The 13,504-nt window shown below is 35.9% G+C and overlaps 1 protein-coding gene across 1 annotated transcript in view; it reads left to right on the top strand.

The window, feature by feature from the left end:
* LOC107732639 (otoferlin-like) overlaps positions 1-13,504 on the top strand; it is a 58,698-nt gene that overhangs the window by 24,694 nt on the left and 20,500 nt on the right. Inside the window, exons 6-15 of the mRNA XM_016544038.1 lie at positions 6,103-6,176; positions 6,488-6,614; positions 6,971-7,025; positions 8,071-8,202; positions 8,465-8,527; positions 8,656-8,740; positions 8,833-8,992; positions 9,193-9,379; positions 9,711-9,897; positions 10,022-10,245. Of these exons, the coding sequence (XP_016399524.1) occupies positions 6,103-6,176; positions 6,488-6,614; positions 6,971-7,025; positions 8,071-8,202; positions 8,465-8,527; positions 8,656-8,740; positions 8,833-8,992; positions 9,193-9,379; positions 9,711-9,897; positions 10,022-10,245 (1,294 nt within the window). The remainder of the gene's footprint in view (positions 1-6,102; positions 6,177-6,487; positions 6,615-6,970; positions 7,026-8,070; positions 8,203-8,464; positions 8,528-8,655; positions 8,741-8,832; positions 8,993-9,192; positions 9,380-9,710; positions 9,898-10,021; positions 10,246-13,504) is intronic.

The raw sequence follows: 13,504 nt of genomic DNA, 5'->3' as shown, positions 1-13,504 counted from the left end.
TGTGTGTGTTTGTTGTACGGCTGAAGTTGCCAGGACCCAGTGGGACATGGTGAAGCTTCTGTTCTGAAGTAACTGCCAGTCCTCTCTAATGACTAGACCCCTCTCTCATCTCCCCCTCTCTCTCTCTCTCTCTCTCTCTCTGAGGTGAAAATAATGAAAAGTAGATCTGTCAATCTGGCCTCATCAGCCTCACGACATCCTTTAGCTGTAGCAGTGTTTCTACTTGGGGGAAAACCCCTGTGTGTGTGTGTGTGTGTTGTAGGCTTGGTTGTGTGCAGGCAGATTGACTCTCAGTGAGGAGAACCCCTGGCTCATCATCACAGAGATTTAGAGATCACACAACATACAGAGCTTGCTGATATGCCTGCGCACACAAATAGAAGTATCATCCCACCCTCCAACGCCCCAAAAAGGGGAAAAGGCACACAGTTCAGACACTCCCACCCCACATAATGTCAGTTATGTAAGCTGTAAAGTTCTGCTGTCAACTTTTTTTATTTCTCTATCTGTCACGCTGCTACTCAACATTTAAAAAAACAATGTTGAGATACACTCAATGGGACCCAGTGGGACATGGTGAAGCTTCTGTTCTGAAGTAACTGCTAGTCCTCTCTAATGACTAGACCCCTCTCTCATCTCCACCTCTCTCTCTCTCTCTCTCTCTCCCATCTTTCTGCTTTATCTCTTTCTAGCTATTCTCTTTCACTCTCGTTTCTTTCCCTATAGAATCATGAGTCTGCCTACTTAAACTTGCACTGAAACTGTGCTTTCCATACTCAGATATTCTGTATGTAACAGTCCAATATCCATAGACAGTTGCAGGAAATAGTATGCCCCCCACAAAAAAACATTTAATTATTTGCAAGAAACACTGATGGATTTCTCTTCAGGCAATGCATCATGTGACCTAATACCAGCTTGAAGACCAGCTAAACTCGTTTAAACCATCTAACCACCGTAGATTGGTTGAAGTTGTTGGAATTCCCAGTTCTGATCAGATTCATTCTCATAGCCTGCTGTTTGTAAGGCAAGCTTAATCATGAGAGCAGGAGCGTTATTCTCTTGAGCTTAGTACAACGACGGACGATAGCTTACAGTCAAATGAAACTTTACAGAACAAAGGCATTTGCACAGGGATGTTTGTCACTTTAGAGCTGTTGCATTACTCTAGTGGTTCAGTTCGCTGTCTTTGTTGAAGTTTAATGTTCATTCTCAATCGCTCCATTCTTTAGTTCTTCTCTCCTCCTCCTTGCATAAAACTGTCACTTTGAACCCCCATATACACTTTAGAAAGTAGGGCACAAAAGCGCAAAGGCGCTCATTGTTTAATAATTCATCAAATTAATGAAACAGAATTGTGCTTCTTATTCATTTACGCATTGCTGTAAATGGAGAAACTGACAAAAATACAAAGGAGACATATTAAAACTCATGTCTCTGCTGAATAGTGTTTAAACTGTCTTGTTTAAAACTGAAGAAGCCTATCTATCTATGTTTATAATTTTAGAGTGACCAAGAGGGAAAATAATAATCTTAATACTAGGCTACTGTATGGTACCCCACAACTTTGTTCTGATCAGTGATTTGACAAAGAATGTGCTTTGAGTTTCTGTTTTAGCTTAGTTTATGTGGCAAGAGAAACTAGCCTCCGACACCAAGGTCTCCCAAGCGCTTGAGCGATACATAATTCATATGCTGCTTTATGCTTTTTAATGCATCTCATTTATCTCTGTTTAAATGTATTGCTTTGCATTTATTCCATGTCATGGTTGAGGAATGGCCTGTGATATACTCTAAAACTTTCATTGATGTGAATGATCTTCTCTATTTTTGAGTGTCTGTGCCTTTTTCTTGCCAAATGAAATTCAGCTAGTCTCCAAGCCTGGTTAAGATGTTTTTTAACTGGTTTAGTTGTAATGTTTTGTTTAGTACAGTACAGATACATGATCACACACAAGCACAGAAAAAATTATCTGTAAAATGAATAACTTAGTTCTAGTGGTGCATTTTAATGTTTACACCACTGTTCATAAGTTTTGGGGGAGGGGTTATTTTTGGAAGACATTAACACTTTACTTTCAGAAAGGATGCATTAAATTGATCAAAAGTGACAGTAAAGACATTTATAATGTTACGAAAGATTTCTATTTTAAATAAATGCTATTATTTTGTATTTTCTAGTCATCAAAGAATCCTAAAAAATGTACCATGGTTTCCACAAAAATATTAAACGGCACAACTGTTTTCAACATTGATAATAATAAAACAATTATTGAGCACCAAATCAGCATATTAGAATGATTTCTGAAGGATCATGTATCACTGAAGACTAGAGTTTTAACTGCTAAAAATTCAGCTTTGCCATCACAGGAATAAATTACATTTTAAAACATTAAAATAGAAAACAGATATTTTGAATACTAATACTTTTTCATAATATTACTGTTTTACTGTATTTTTGATCAAATAATGCAAGCCTTGGTGAGCATAAGAGACTTTTGAATGATAATTTGTGTTCAGTCTTATTCTAACTTTTTGTGTAGTCTTGACATACTACAGTTTGAGGATTTCAATATATATATTTTATTTGTGTTCTATCACGTCTGAATGCCTCTAGCAAATACAAATGAAGTGCCTTTCACATTTCTCTGCCAGGTGTCAAGTTCTCTCCTTTCATTATTGTGTTGACAGTTGTTGTATTGTTTGTATTATGTTACAGGTACAGGTCATAATTCTTAAACAGGGTTCAGAATAATTGGTTTTGGATCAGTGACTTTTTTGTGCATACAGTTTAGCATCTTCACTCATAATATCTAAAATGTCACTTGCTCACACTAAATTATATGCAAAGGTCACTCTTCATTAAACTGGGGGAAGGGGGATTACAATCTTTATTAAAGTGGGTTTGTCGTTTTGCTGAGGTTTCACTTCTTAAAGAAACATCAAATGGTCTAGTCAATATATATATAGACTGAGATAGACTATTTGAAAGCCAAATAAAAGTGCAGCATTTTGGCATTTAATGAGGGAATTAAATGTCTCAAGTGCTTCATTGATTGACAGTGTTCACAAATGTCCTTCTCCTAGGCATAAAAAATAGTGTCTGCTCCATTGTGTCCTGCTCAGAGCGCAATCTGAGACTCTGGCTTTGTTCTCTATAGCAACGCTGTCCATCAGACTGATGATTTACTGAACATCCTACAGTATGTAGACTAAACAAGTTAGTGCTGAATGACTGGCCTACATACAGTAGACCTACTGCACAGAAGTAGCTCCAGTAAATCCCAAAGACCTGCAGAACTGCCGTTGTTTGTGTTGTCAAGTCGTATCTGTGGGTTGCCTGTTTCTCCTTGACTGCTGAACTGAAGCCTTTGATTAAACAGCGCTGGTCTCATCACGCTCTAAAAATCATCTAATTAGTGTTAGGTTACCTTATCATGTACAATATACAATCCAGTCTTTTCTTCTTGATTTTGTCCACTCTAATCATAGGTAATGTTCTAGTGAAAGTCCAAACATAGTCTGAAGTGTTTTAATATATATTTTAGTTTGTTTTTGTGGTGACGCCTAGATGACATAGTTGAGGTTAATAAGCTGTAAACTGTCCAATTACAGTTTATTTGCATTATCTGATAACCAAAGCACATTTGTAATTGGTAAATTGGTATTTATTTTTTAATCAAAAATACAGCACAAACAGCACTGTTGTGAAATATTATTACAATTATTTGTAATTAATTCCTGTGATGGCAAAGTTGATTATTAATCCAGTCATTAATCCAGTTTTCAGTGTCATATGATCCTTCAGAAATCATTCTAATATGCTAATTTGCACCCTAAGAAACATTTAGTAGATGTATACAACAGTAAGTTTTACTTTATTTAATATGGGTAATTATAGCAGACACATCTGTAAGAGAGTGAGAGTGAGTGAATGTGGATGTGTATTGTTGTGTGTCTATGTGTGTGTGCGTGAGGTCACGTACTCTCCTGTTACTTTTTCACTCATACCTGGTCATCATCTCAGGTTCTCACTTATTGTGGACGTCCCGTTTAGTCTGAGAAGTGTCTCTTTGCCTGTGTGTTTTGCTTGGATATGGACTAGCAACTGAAAATGGGCATATAGTACACTAGTGAGGAATACCTAATTTTTTACCCTGAGTGCCTCGGCATACATTTCTCTATTGGTTAGTTTTTGCTGGTTGTCAGCGCGTGGTGAGTATCCTGTATATGTGAGTGAGTTTGTTCCATTGTGCAGTTCAAAGATTTGTTAAACTAAACCTGCTTAATCTGTGAGTATCAAGTTCTGTTGATAAGAAAAAAATTCAAAGCTTAATTTAGCTTGTTTTATGGTATTTATTTTTTAATCAAAAATACAGCACAAACAGCACTGTTGTGAAATATTATTACAATTATTTGTAATTAATTCCTGTGATGGCAAAGTTGATTATTAATCCAGTCATTAATCCAGTTTTCAGTGTCATATGATCCTTCAGAAATCATTCTAATATGCTAATTTGCACCCTAAGAAACATTTAGTAGATGTATACAACAGTAAGTTTTACTTTATTTAATATGGGTAATTATAGCAGACACATCTGTAAGAGAGTGAGAGTGAGTGAATGTGGATGTGTATTGTTGTGTGTCTATGTGTGTGTGCGTGAGGTCACGTACTCTCCTGTTACTTTTTCACTCATACCTGGTCATCATCTCAGGTTCTCACTTATTGTGGACGTCCCGTTTAGTCTGAGAAGTGTCTCTTTGCCTGTGTGTTTTGCTTGGATATGGACTAGCAACTGAAAATGGGCATATAGTACACTAGTGAGGAATACCTAATTTTTTACCCTGAGTGCCTCGGCATACATTTCTCTATTGGTTAGTTTTTATATATATATATATATATATATAAAAATATATATATATATAAATATATAATATCTTTTTGTGACCTGATGCACTTAACAAAACATGCCTGATGCATATGATGCAATTTCTATACTCTGATCTCATATTAACACTCGTTTGTTTGATATAACTTCATGTTTGACTGCGTATGTATTTTAGAGGGGCTTAGACTTATTTAGACTTATGAGGAAAAAAACTAATGAATTAATGAATAAAAGTTTAAAAAGTAAGCTCTGAAGACTTTCTCTTCAGTGTCACTCTGATATGATGGCACTGATTCAAAGAAAAAGATTTTAGAAGGTGTGCTTCCATCATAAGGCTGAGATGCAAAAAAAGACTACATTACAGAATAATGTTTGAAAATGTTGAAAAAAAGTATCTGCATTTGCATAATCAGTCCTGGTTTGACAGTTGATGTCCTATTATTTGGTGATTTACGTAATACATCCAAAAAATGGAGAAGTCTGTGATCTTGATACATTTTCACTCTGTTTAAAATGCTCAAAGGAAATCAAGAGACAAAACGATCTGGAATTCTTTCATCTTGTCCTGAGAAAGTATCTATATCCACAGATCACAGCTAATTGGAGAATTGTGCCCATCTTGTTGAATAATTAAGGACCGTTATTTGTCCAGCCGGCCTGTGACATCATCAGGCCTTTGTAGGTGAACTGATATCTAATCACCATAATATCAGTGCAGAGTTATTGGACACCACTGGGGCTATTGTGAGTGGGGTCTCGCTGTTGAAACGGGTGTCTCGTCTGAGTGATAAATATCACAGAAATTTTCCATCATGGGAAAACCTGTCGTGCTCCAGTAGTGATGATTTGATTGCAGTGCCTATAAGAGAATGAATACATCAAAATAAAGATAAAACTTGAGCTGTAGATCAAACATTTGTATATGGAAAGCATTTTGATACTTGAATTTATCTATTGAATCTATTGCACTACCTATGTGTTAGCCTTATGTATTAATAATTGATTTTATTGAATTGTGGAATGTATCTAGGTGGTTCACTGCTTTTTATACAATATCTATGTAACAGTCATATTTCTGAGTTTAAACTGGTATAAATTATTCAGTATCTGGGAGGCCCAGAGGTAGAGGTGATTTAAAAATGAATCACAGTGCAAATATTGTCACTTTTTTCCCCCCGTTCATGCCCATCTTAATGTTTGTTTTATATTGTAGGACAGGAAAAGGAGTGTTTTCAGCCATGAAACTGGGAAAGACACGCATCTCTAAAGATGACCACAAAAAAGGAGGTAAATAGTACTGATTATTAGAGAGCTGGTTTTACAAGAAAGGCAAATGTATTTATTTATTGATCGAGAGAGGAAAACAGACCAACTGAATTGGTTTTAGCTTACGGAGTATTTGTGCCTGCATTTTGGGTCAATTTAGTGCTGAAAGCACTAAAATAAGTTTATTGTACTTTTATTACCTTAACCTTAATTGTACTTTAAATCCATAGTTCTCTACTGGTTTTGCTTCAGGAGATTTTACATTGGACATCAATAGGAAAGACTAAAGAATCATAAAATTCTAATGCAATATCAACTGTTCTCGTTCGCAGATGACGCTGCCATTTTGGATGCAGAAGATCTGGATCGAAAGGGCATGCGTCTGGGTGGTGGGCTCGACCCTGATACCATCTCACTGGCCTCTGTTACTGCAGTAACCACTAATGTCTCCAACAAAAGGTCACATATCTGATGTGCACTTGGTGTATTTTTAAAGAAGTACACTTTCTCTTTTTTGAAGTTTTATCTGTTTGCATCCTTTGAAAAGGTCACAGGGAAGAAAATCATCAGTATTTCTTTTTCTGAGTGCTTGTTTTTTGTTTTCTTTCAAAATCCATTTTTGTTTTTTTTGAGGAGAAAGAACAGTTTATTGAGTTTCAAGTATGCATGTCTGTATTTATTTTATTTTATTTTATTTTAGCCACAACATAGACCTGCTTTAACATTGTAATTCAATTGATTAAAATGACTAATCAATTGACAGTCCTAGTTTGAATGTGTTTTATAAAGTTTAATCTTCACATTTTGTTTTTCAGATCAAAGCCTGACATTAAGATGGAGCCCAGTTCAGGGCGTCCTGTGGATTATCAGGTATGAAGACAGGCGAAAGAACACAGAGAGGAAGGGGGAGCTCAATAACATTCCCACATTACAAAAGACAATAACTCCAAGCCTTGAATTGCCAACCAGACATGTTAAACCAGTGGCATTTATCCTTGAGTAGTGTATTCTGCTCAAAGCCCTGAATATACAGAGCTGTCCCAAATAAACAACATCGGCCTTGAGCTTCAGTGTTTCAGAGAAGCCTTTGATGTTTACTTACTAATTGTCCTCTGCATGGCTGTTGTGTTGAGCAGTTGAATTGATAATTCGTTTCAGTACTGGCACTGTATAATTCCTTTAAATGCAGGAAATCCATATATCCCATGTGTGCTGTGTAAGTGTTTTTAGGTCATGTTAAATTTTTTTCTTATCTCTAACAGTTCATATTTTGCTGGAGGTTGGAAACTCTGCTTTCTGTCTTTCTCTTACATTAACATTTGGGACCCGCTTGCAGAATAAATCACTGCAGCAATAAGCAGTATTATTGTCTGCATTCTTCTGGAATCCAGCTTCTGTTGTTTTTCAGAGAGTAGTTTATTTGCTTAAATGTGTTTCATAAAAATGTAGCTTTGAAGTGTAATAAAGACAGTGCCAATGTAAGGAAAATAAGAGAGAGAGAGTGCAATTTGGTAGTTCATTCGAACTGTGCAAATCTGAATTAGATGGCTCTGCTGGTTTAAGAGCTAAAACTAAAAATACAAATATTATGATTTTCCTTCTCTTGACTAAGTGTGGCTTTGTTGTTTGTCCATATGCAGCCACAGATGTTTACTTTATGAATCTGTGATCCGATAGAATACTGTAGCTCATTTGTCATTTGATTCCCTAAAGCAAACTTGACTAATTAGCCCTCTACAGTAATAAAAACATAACAGATTACACACCCACGTTAATACAGCCTCATCAGTCTTAATCAGCATGTAAGACACACACCAGCTCAAGGTTTTATATCCTGTATGTTGTTTTTTTTTTTCAAATATATTATTTTTTAATTAATTATATTTTTTAATATCCCATTTAAAATGTGTTTCAGATCAGTGTAACAGTAATCGAGGCCCGTCAGTTGATTGGTTTGAACATGGATCCTGTGGTTTGTGTGGAAATTGGCGAGGAGAAGAAGTATACATCAATGAAGGAGTCCACAAACTGCCCCTACTACAATGAGGTTATATTCACATTGCTGAAAAATCTGGGCAAAGGAATTCTGTAATTTTAGACATTTTGACGGCCTGTTTACGGAATTATAACTGCAAGAATCATCTTACTTTATTTGGAAAGACAGATTATTTTGCACTTCCGCATGATAGTTGCTGTATCAACACGTAAATAATGCCTAAATCCACCCACATTGTTTGAAATGATGAATGACTTCATTTTATAAACTTCATATCCAGATTATTTCAATATTTTTCTCTATCTTCCAACAGTACTTTGTCTTTGACTTCCATGTGCCTCCAGATGTCATGTCTGACAAGATCCTGAAGATATCAGTGAGTAGATTAAGCCTTTGTTCACACTTTCAGCATACGATTATACATATTATAACATGCATGATTAAGTTCAAATAAAAATAAATGATTAAATTGTACTTCTGCTTTTCTCTCATGCTAAAATTAAGGTAATACATTCTAAAAACCTTCTACGAAGCGGTACTCTGGTGGGCACCTTCAAACTAGATGTGGGAACTGTTTACTCACTACCTGGTCAGTAACCAAGGAATAATGAAAATCTTATTAAGTAAGTGATATACCAATTAGATGGAAAAAGTCTTTTAATTGGTGCATGTATCTTACAGAGCATCAGTTCCACCACAAATGGGCAATGCTGTCGGACCCTGATGACATCACAGCCGGCTGCAAAGGTTACGTTAAGTGTGACATTGCAGTCGTAGGAAAAGGAGACAACATCAAGACTCCCCACAAGGCCAATGAAACAGATGAGGATGACATAGAGGGGTCAGAAACTGAGCAAATTCATGTATTTATTTATTTAGTTATGTATTTATTTATATATTGGAGTGCACTTTAGAGTCCCAGATGTTCATGAACTAAAGTTCACACTGTATTCTACAACATCTAAGGCTTTATTAATTAATTAATTTATTTATTTATTTATTTGAGTGTCATGTTGGTCTATTCTCTATGATATATTGCAGGAATCTTCTCTTGCCAGAGGGTATTCCATCAGAGAGACAATGGGCTCGGTTTTATGTTAAGATTTATAGAGCCGAGGGACTACCAAAAATGAACACCAGCATCATGGCCAATGTGAAAAAAGCTTTTATCGGGGAGAACAGGGATCTTGTGGACCCTTATGTCCTGGTGCAATTTGCAGGGCAGAAGGTAAGAAACACCTGAAAACACTCAATAAGAGATCAATATTTATATCAATTGAATTTTTATATTAGACAGTGACAGAACATTACTTATTCTGTACATGTAATACTTGTCTATAATACTTGTCTATATTATATATTGTGTTTTTGCTTCTTTGTACATTGTCTATTTTGTATATTTTTATATTATTCTTTTTATTATCTGTGTCCTGTCTTGTCACTGTCATTCTGTTGCACTGTGGAGCTTCTGTCACTAAAACAAATTCCTCGTATGTGTAAACATACAGTACCTGGCAATAAAGCTCATTCTGATTCTAATACATTTTTTACACATGCAGGGTAAAACGTCAGTTCAGAAGAGCAGCTACGAACCCATCTGGAATGAGCAAGTAATCTTCACCGAGATGTTCCCACCTTTGTGTAGGCGACTGAAAGTTCAGATCCGTGATTCAGACAAGGTGAATGATGTTGCCATAGGAACCCATTTCATCGATCTACGAAAGATTGCAAATGATGGAGACAAAGGTAACTGGCAATCTGTCCCAGTGTAACACGAAGAGTTTAATGAATGTACAGGTTGAATGGAGGCTGTAAATAAACAGACACCTTAAAGAACAAAAGAATTAACGGCTCCTTCATCTCTCCCCAGGGTTCCTACCCACTATGGGCCCAGCCTGGGTGAATATGTACGGTTCTACCCGTAACTACACCCTGATGGATGAGCACCAGGACCTGAATGAGGGGCTGGGGGAAGGTGTGTCTTTCAGGGCACGCCTCCTTATTAGTATTGCAGTGGAGATCCTGGACACCTCTTCCGCTGAAATAATGAGCTCTACTGAGGTACAAATAGAGCCGGTGTCCAACATGTCAGAGGTGAGATTCCTTATTTCATTTGTTTGAGATTGGGTCAAGGCACTGTGACACCTCTTTTTAGATCAATACTGAAATCTTTGTGAATCATAAATTATTCTACACTTACCCGTCACACCATGACATTACCCACAGGTTATTTGGAAGCCATCTGATTAATTCTAACTCACCTGCAGGCCTGCAATCTTCATATTTAACAATGTTTGAAAAACTCTACAGATTCCATTTTGGCCTGGTCATTTGTAACCTTCTTGCACCATATGTGAAGACAAATTGATTACAGCTCAGTCCAGATTCTACGAAACATCAGCTGCCCTCTGGGAAATTACAAGGCCAAACTCTGTGTCCTCAGACAAAAAGTCACTGCAGATGTGGGAGTCCAGCTGGCTGTGATTTTGTGTGGCCTTTGGGAGCAAATATTGATTGTCAGATGCATTTTACTGAAGCGCAATATTTGTTTTTACATTTGATGTAGAGGCAAGCATGTGATGCTGATAATCCCAACTGCCTTTAATGCCATGACTAACCTTGCGGTTTAAAGGCCTGTGCATTGATCCAAGCTACATGAAGAATAGAGACATAAAAGTGTAAGCCAAAGATATGTCGACGGTGTGATCATTGATATAATACAGAAGAGCTGGAGACTAGCACAGAAAATTAGATGTTTTCTTAGTGTTTACTCATCATTACAAATCAAATTACTTTCTTTCTTCTGTGCTTCTTCTTTCTTCTGAACACAAAAGGATACATTTTTTTTACCATTTATTCTTTTCTGTGATATTATAATAAATAGGGAAATAGAGCTTTTACTCTTTAAAAAGTAAAAGTGAAAACAGCATTAAAGCATCATAAAATTATCATAAAAGTAGTCTATGGTGTCCATGTGCTGTATTCCAACTTAAAAAATCCATATAATGAATATGAATAAGGACTGAGACTGTGAAGCTCCATAATCACAACAAAAGCACCATTAAAGTGTCACAAAATGGTTGAAGTCATTATTCACCTGACAATCTTCCCATCCAGTGCAATGCTAGAGAACCAGACCATAAGTCAATTTCTTGAACAAATCATCCAGATAGTAGTAGTAGTAGAAGTACAATTAGTTTATGAATTGAGCATTACTTACTGGTATAAAAATCTGTGAAGATTTTTCATGAATAACTTTTCTGTGTGTTTCTTACAGAAAGCTTTTTTTCAGCTTTATAAGACTTTCCCCTGGTTTCACAAACAAGGCTTAAGCCTAGTCCCAGACTAAAATGCATGACTGAGATGTTTTAAATGAAATAAACTTGCACTGGCATATCTTAAAATATGTCAGTGCCTTTGTTTTGTCTCAAGATGCACACCAGTAATGTTTTGTTCTAATTGAACTATGACTTAATCCTGGCTTAGTTTAGCCCTGTCTGTGAAACCAGGAATATAGAGCACAAGTCATATGGACCTTTATAGTGACAATTTATTGGTGCCTTTTTTTTTGGACATTTCTGAGCTTGACAGTCTCAGTCCTTATTCACATTTATCATATCAAATTTTTTTTTTTTCTATTCTGTTAATGATGGAAAGTCGTACAGGTCTGGAATGAGTTGAGTAAATGATGAATTTCCATTTTAATTAAAATTGTTATGAAGATGTACCAGTCAATTTTAAATTTACTATGGATCATTAATTAATTACCAAGCTTGTTTTTATAAACAAATTATGATACAGTAAAATTAGTGGCATACTAAACTACTAAACTGCCATTGTTATAATAAAAATGAAGATTTCCTCTCTTCCATAATAGATTTATTATGAACATTTTTGAACACAGTTGCATAGTTGTAGTTATACAACTGTAGAAATGAAAAGTAAATTTTTATAAGGGCGTTACTTCATTTCTTATTTTCTGCTGAGGACAGCAGTGAGAGTTTTATTTGATCAAAGATCATAGCTTCAGTTGAGAAGAAACCCCTGCTTATGGCGCTATTTTAATGACAAATGTCGAGAGCGCATTATTGTAGCGCAAAAGCACATTAATATAATGCACGAGCGCGAATCTCTCCGCTCGCGCGCGGATTTCTTTTGCTCTCGTACAAAACCGGACGCGTGTCTCTCCTCTCACTCAAACGGTGTCCTGTGCACTCTAAAATCTCTGTGCTCATGCGCTATAGATATTAATTCTTTTCACACCTGAATTAAACATTGTCAAAAGTTGTTATTATGCACTTTTAAAAAGTAGTCTCAAAACAGATTTGTGCAGGGCCTTTCCTTGATTTTTTATTGTTGCATTTTTGTTTTAACAAACTGGTTATTTTAGCAACTTTGTTTTACTATATCTCTTTTATGTTTGTATTTTGATCTTTTCTGCGAATGCACATATGCATCTCTTTGTAAAGTAGGCTACTTTGTATACACTGTTTTAAAAGGTGCTATATAAATAAAGCTTAAACCAATCAGACCTCCACAACTGACCGATGAAAATACTACGTGAAATCTAATTGGCTGAGTGGACTGAACCTGGAATTCTTTTGACAATCAAAGATGGATCTTTAATTTCTTTCCAGTTTAATAATATTTAGCAATGTTAATGAAATGTAGCCTATAGAAATGGCTAGGAATTGGGTGCTTGGATGATTTGTACATATAACCTCTGTCCAACTGGTTGGTCTCTGAGCAGTTTATCTAAAAACAACATATTATAGCCTGTGGCTCTAAAGACTTCATATAAAACATCGATGTTATGTCATAATATGTCAGATACCTCAACTGAATTTAAAATCATTGCAATAAATTCTCAGTTGGTATGATGACAATAATAAGTAACAACTCAAATCAACATCAAATACAAAAATAGATGTAAATGATGCAAGATATAATACAATAAATGCTCTTAATAGCATCGCTGTTTGAACATTTATTGGGAGGTTTTTTTTGTTTGTTTTTTTTTTTTAATCCAGTGTTTGTTTTCAAGTCTGTTTTTATTTTTATTTTTAGATTTTTTTTTCATGAAAATCAACTTAATATTAGCTACACATTCAATGGCACCCTCCTCTAAACCAGTGAATATACAAGTGAACAAATCTGTTTTCTTTTGACAACGTTTAATTCAGGTGCGAAAAGAATGAGTATCTAGCGCATGAGCACAGAGAGATTTGCGAGTGCAGGACACAGTTTGAGTGAGAGGAGAGACACGTTTTAAGTGCGCGTCCGGTTTTGTGCGAGAGCAAAAGAAATGCGCGCGCGAGCAGAGAGATTCGCGCTCGCGCATTATATTAATGTG

This window comes from Sinocyclocheilus rhinocerous, unplaced genomic scaffold (genome assembly GCF_001515625.1).
Source record: "Sinocyclocheilus rhinocerous isolate Xijiao unplaced genomic scaffold, SAMN03320098_v1.1 scaffold1542, whole genome shotgun sequence".
Classification (NCBI taxonomy): domain Eukaryota; kingdom Metazoa; phylum Chordata; class Actinopteri; order Cypriniformes; family Cyprinidae; genus Sinocyclocheilus; species Sinocyclocheilus rhinocerous.
The sequence above is the reverse complement of the archived record's forward strand: the minus strand, read 5'-3'. Positions and strand labels throughout refer to the sequence as shown.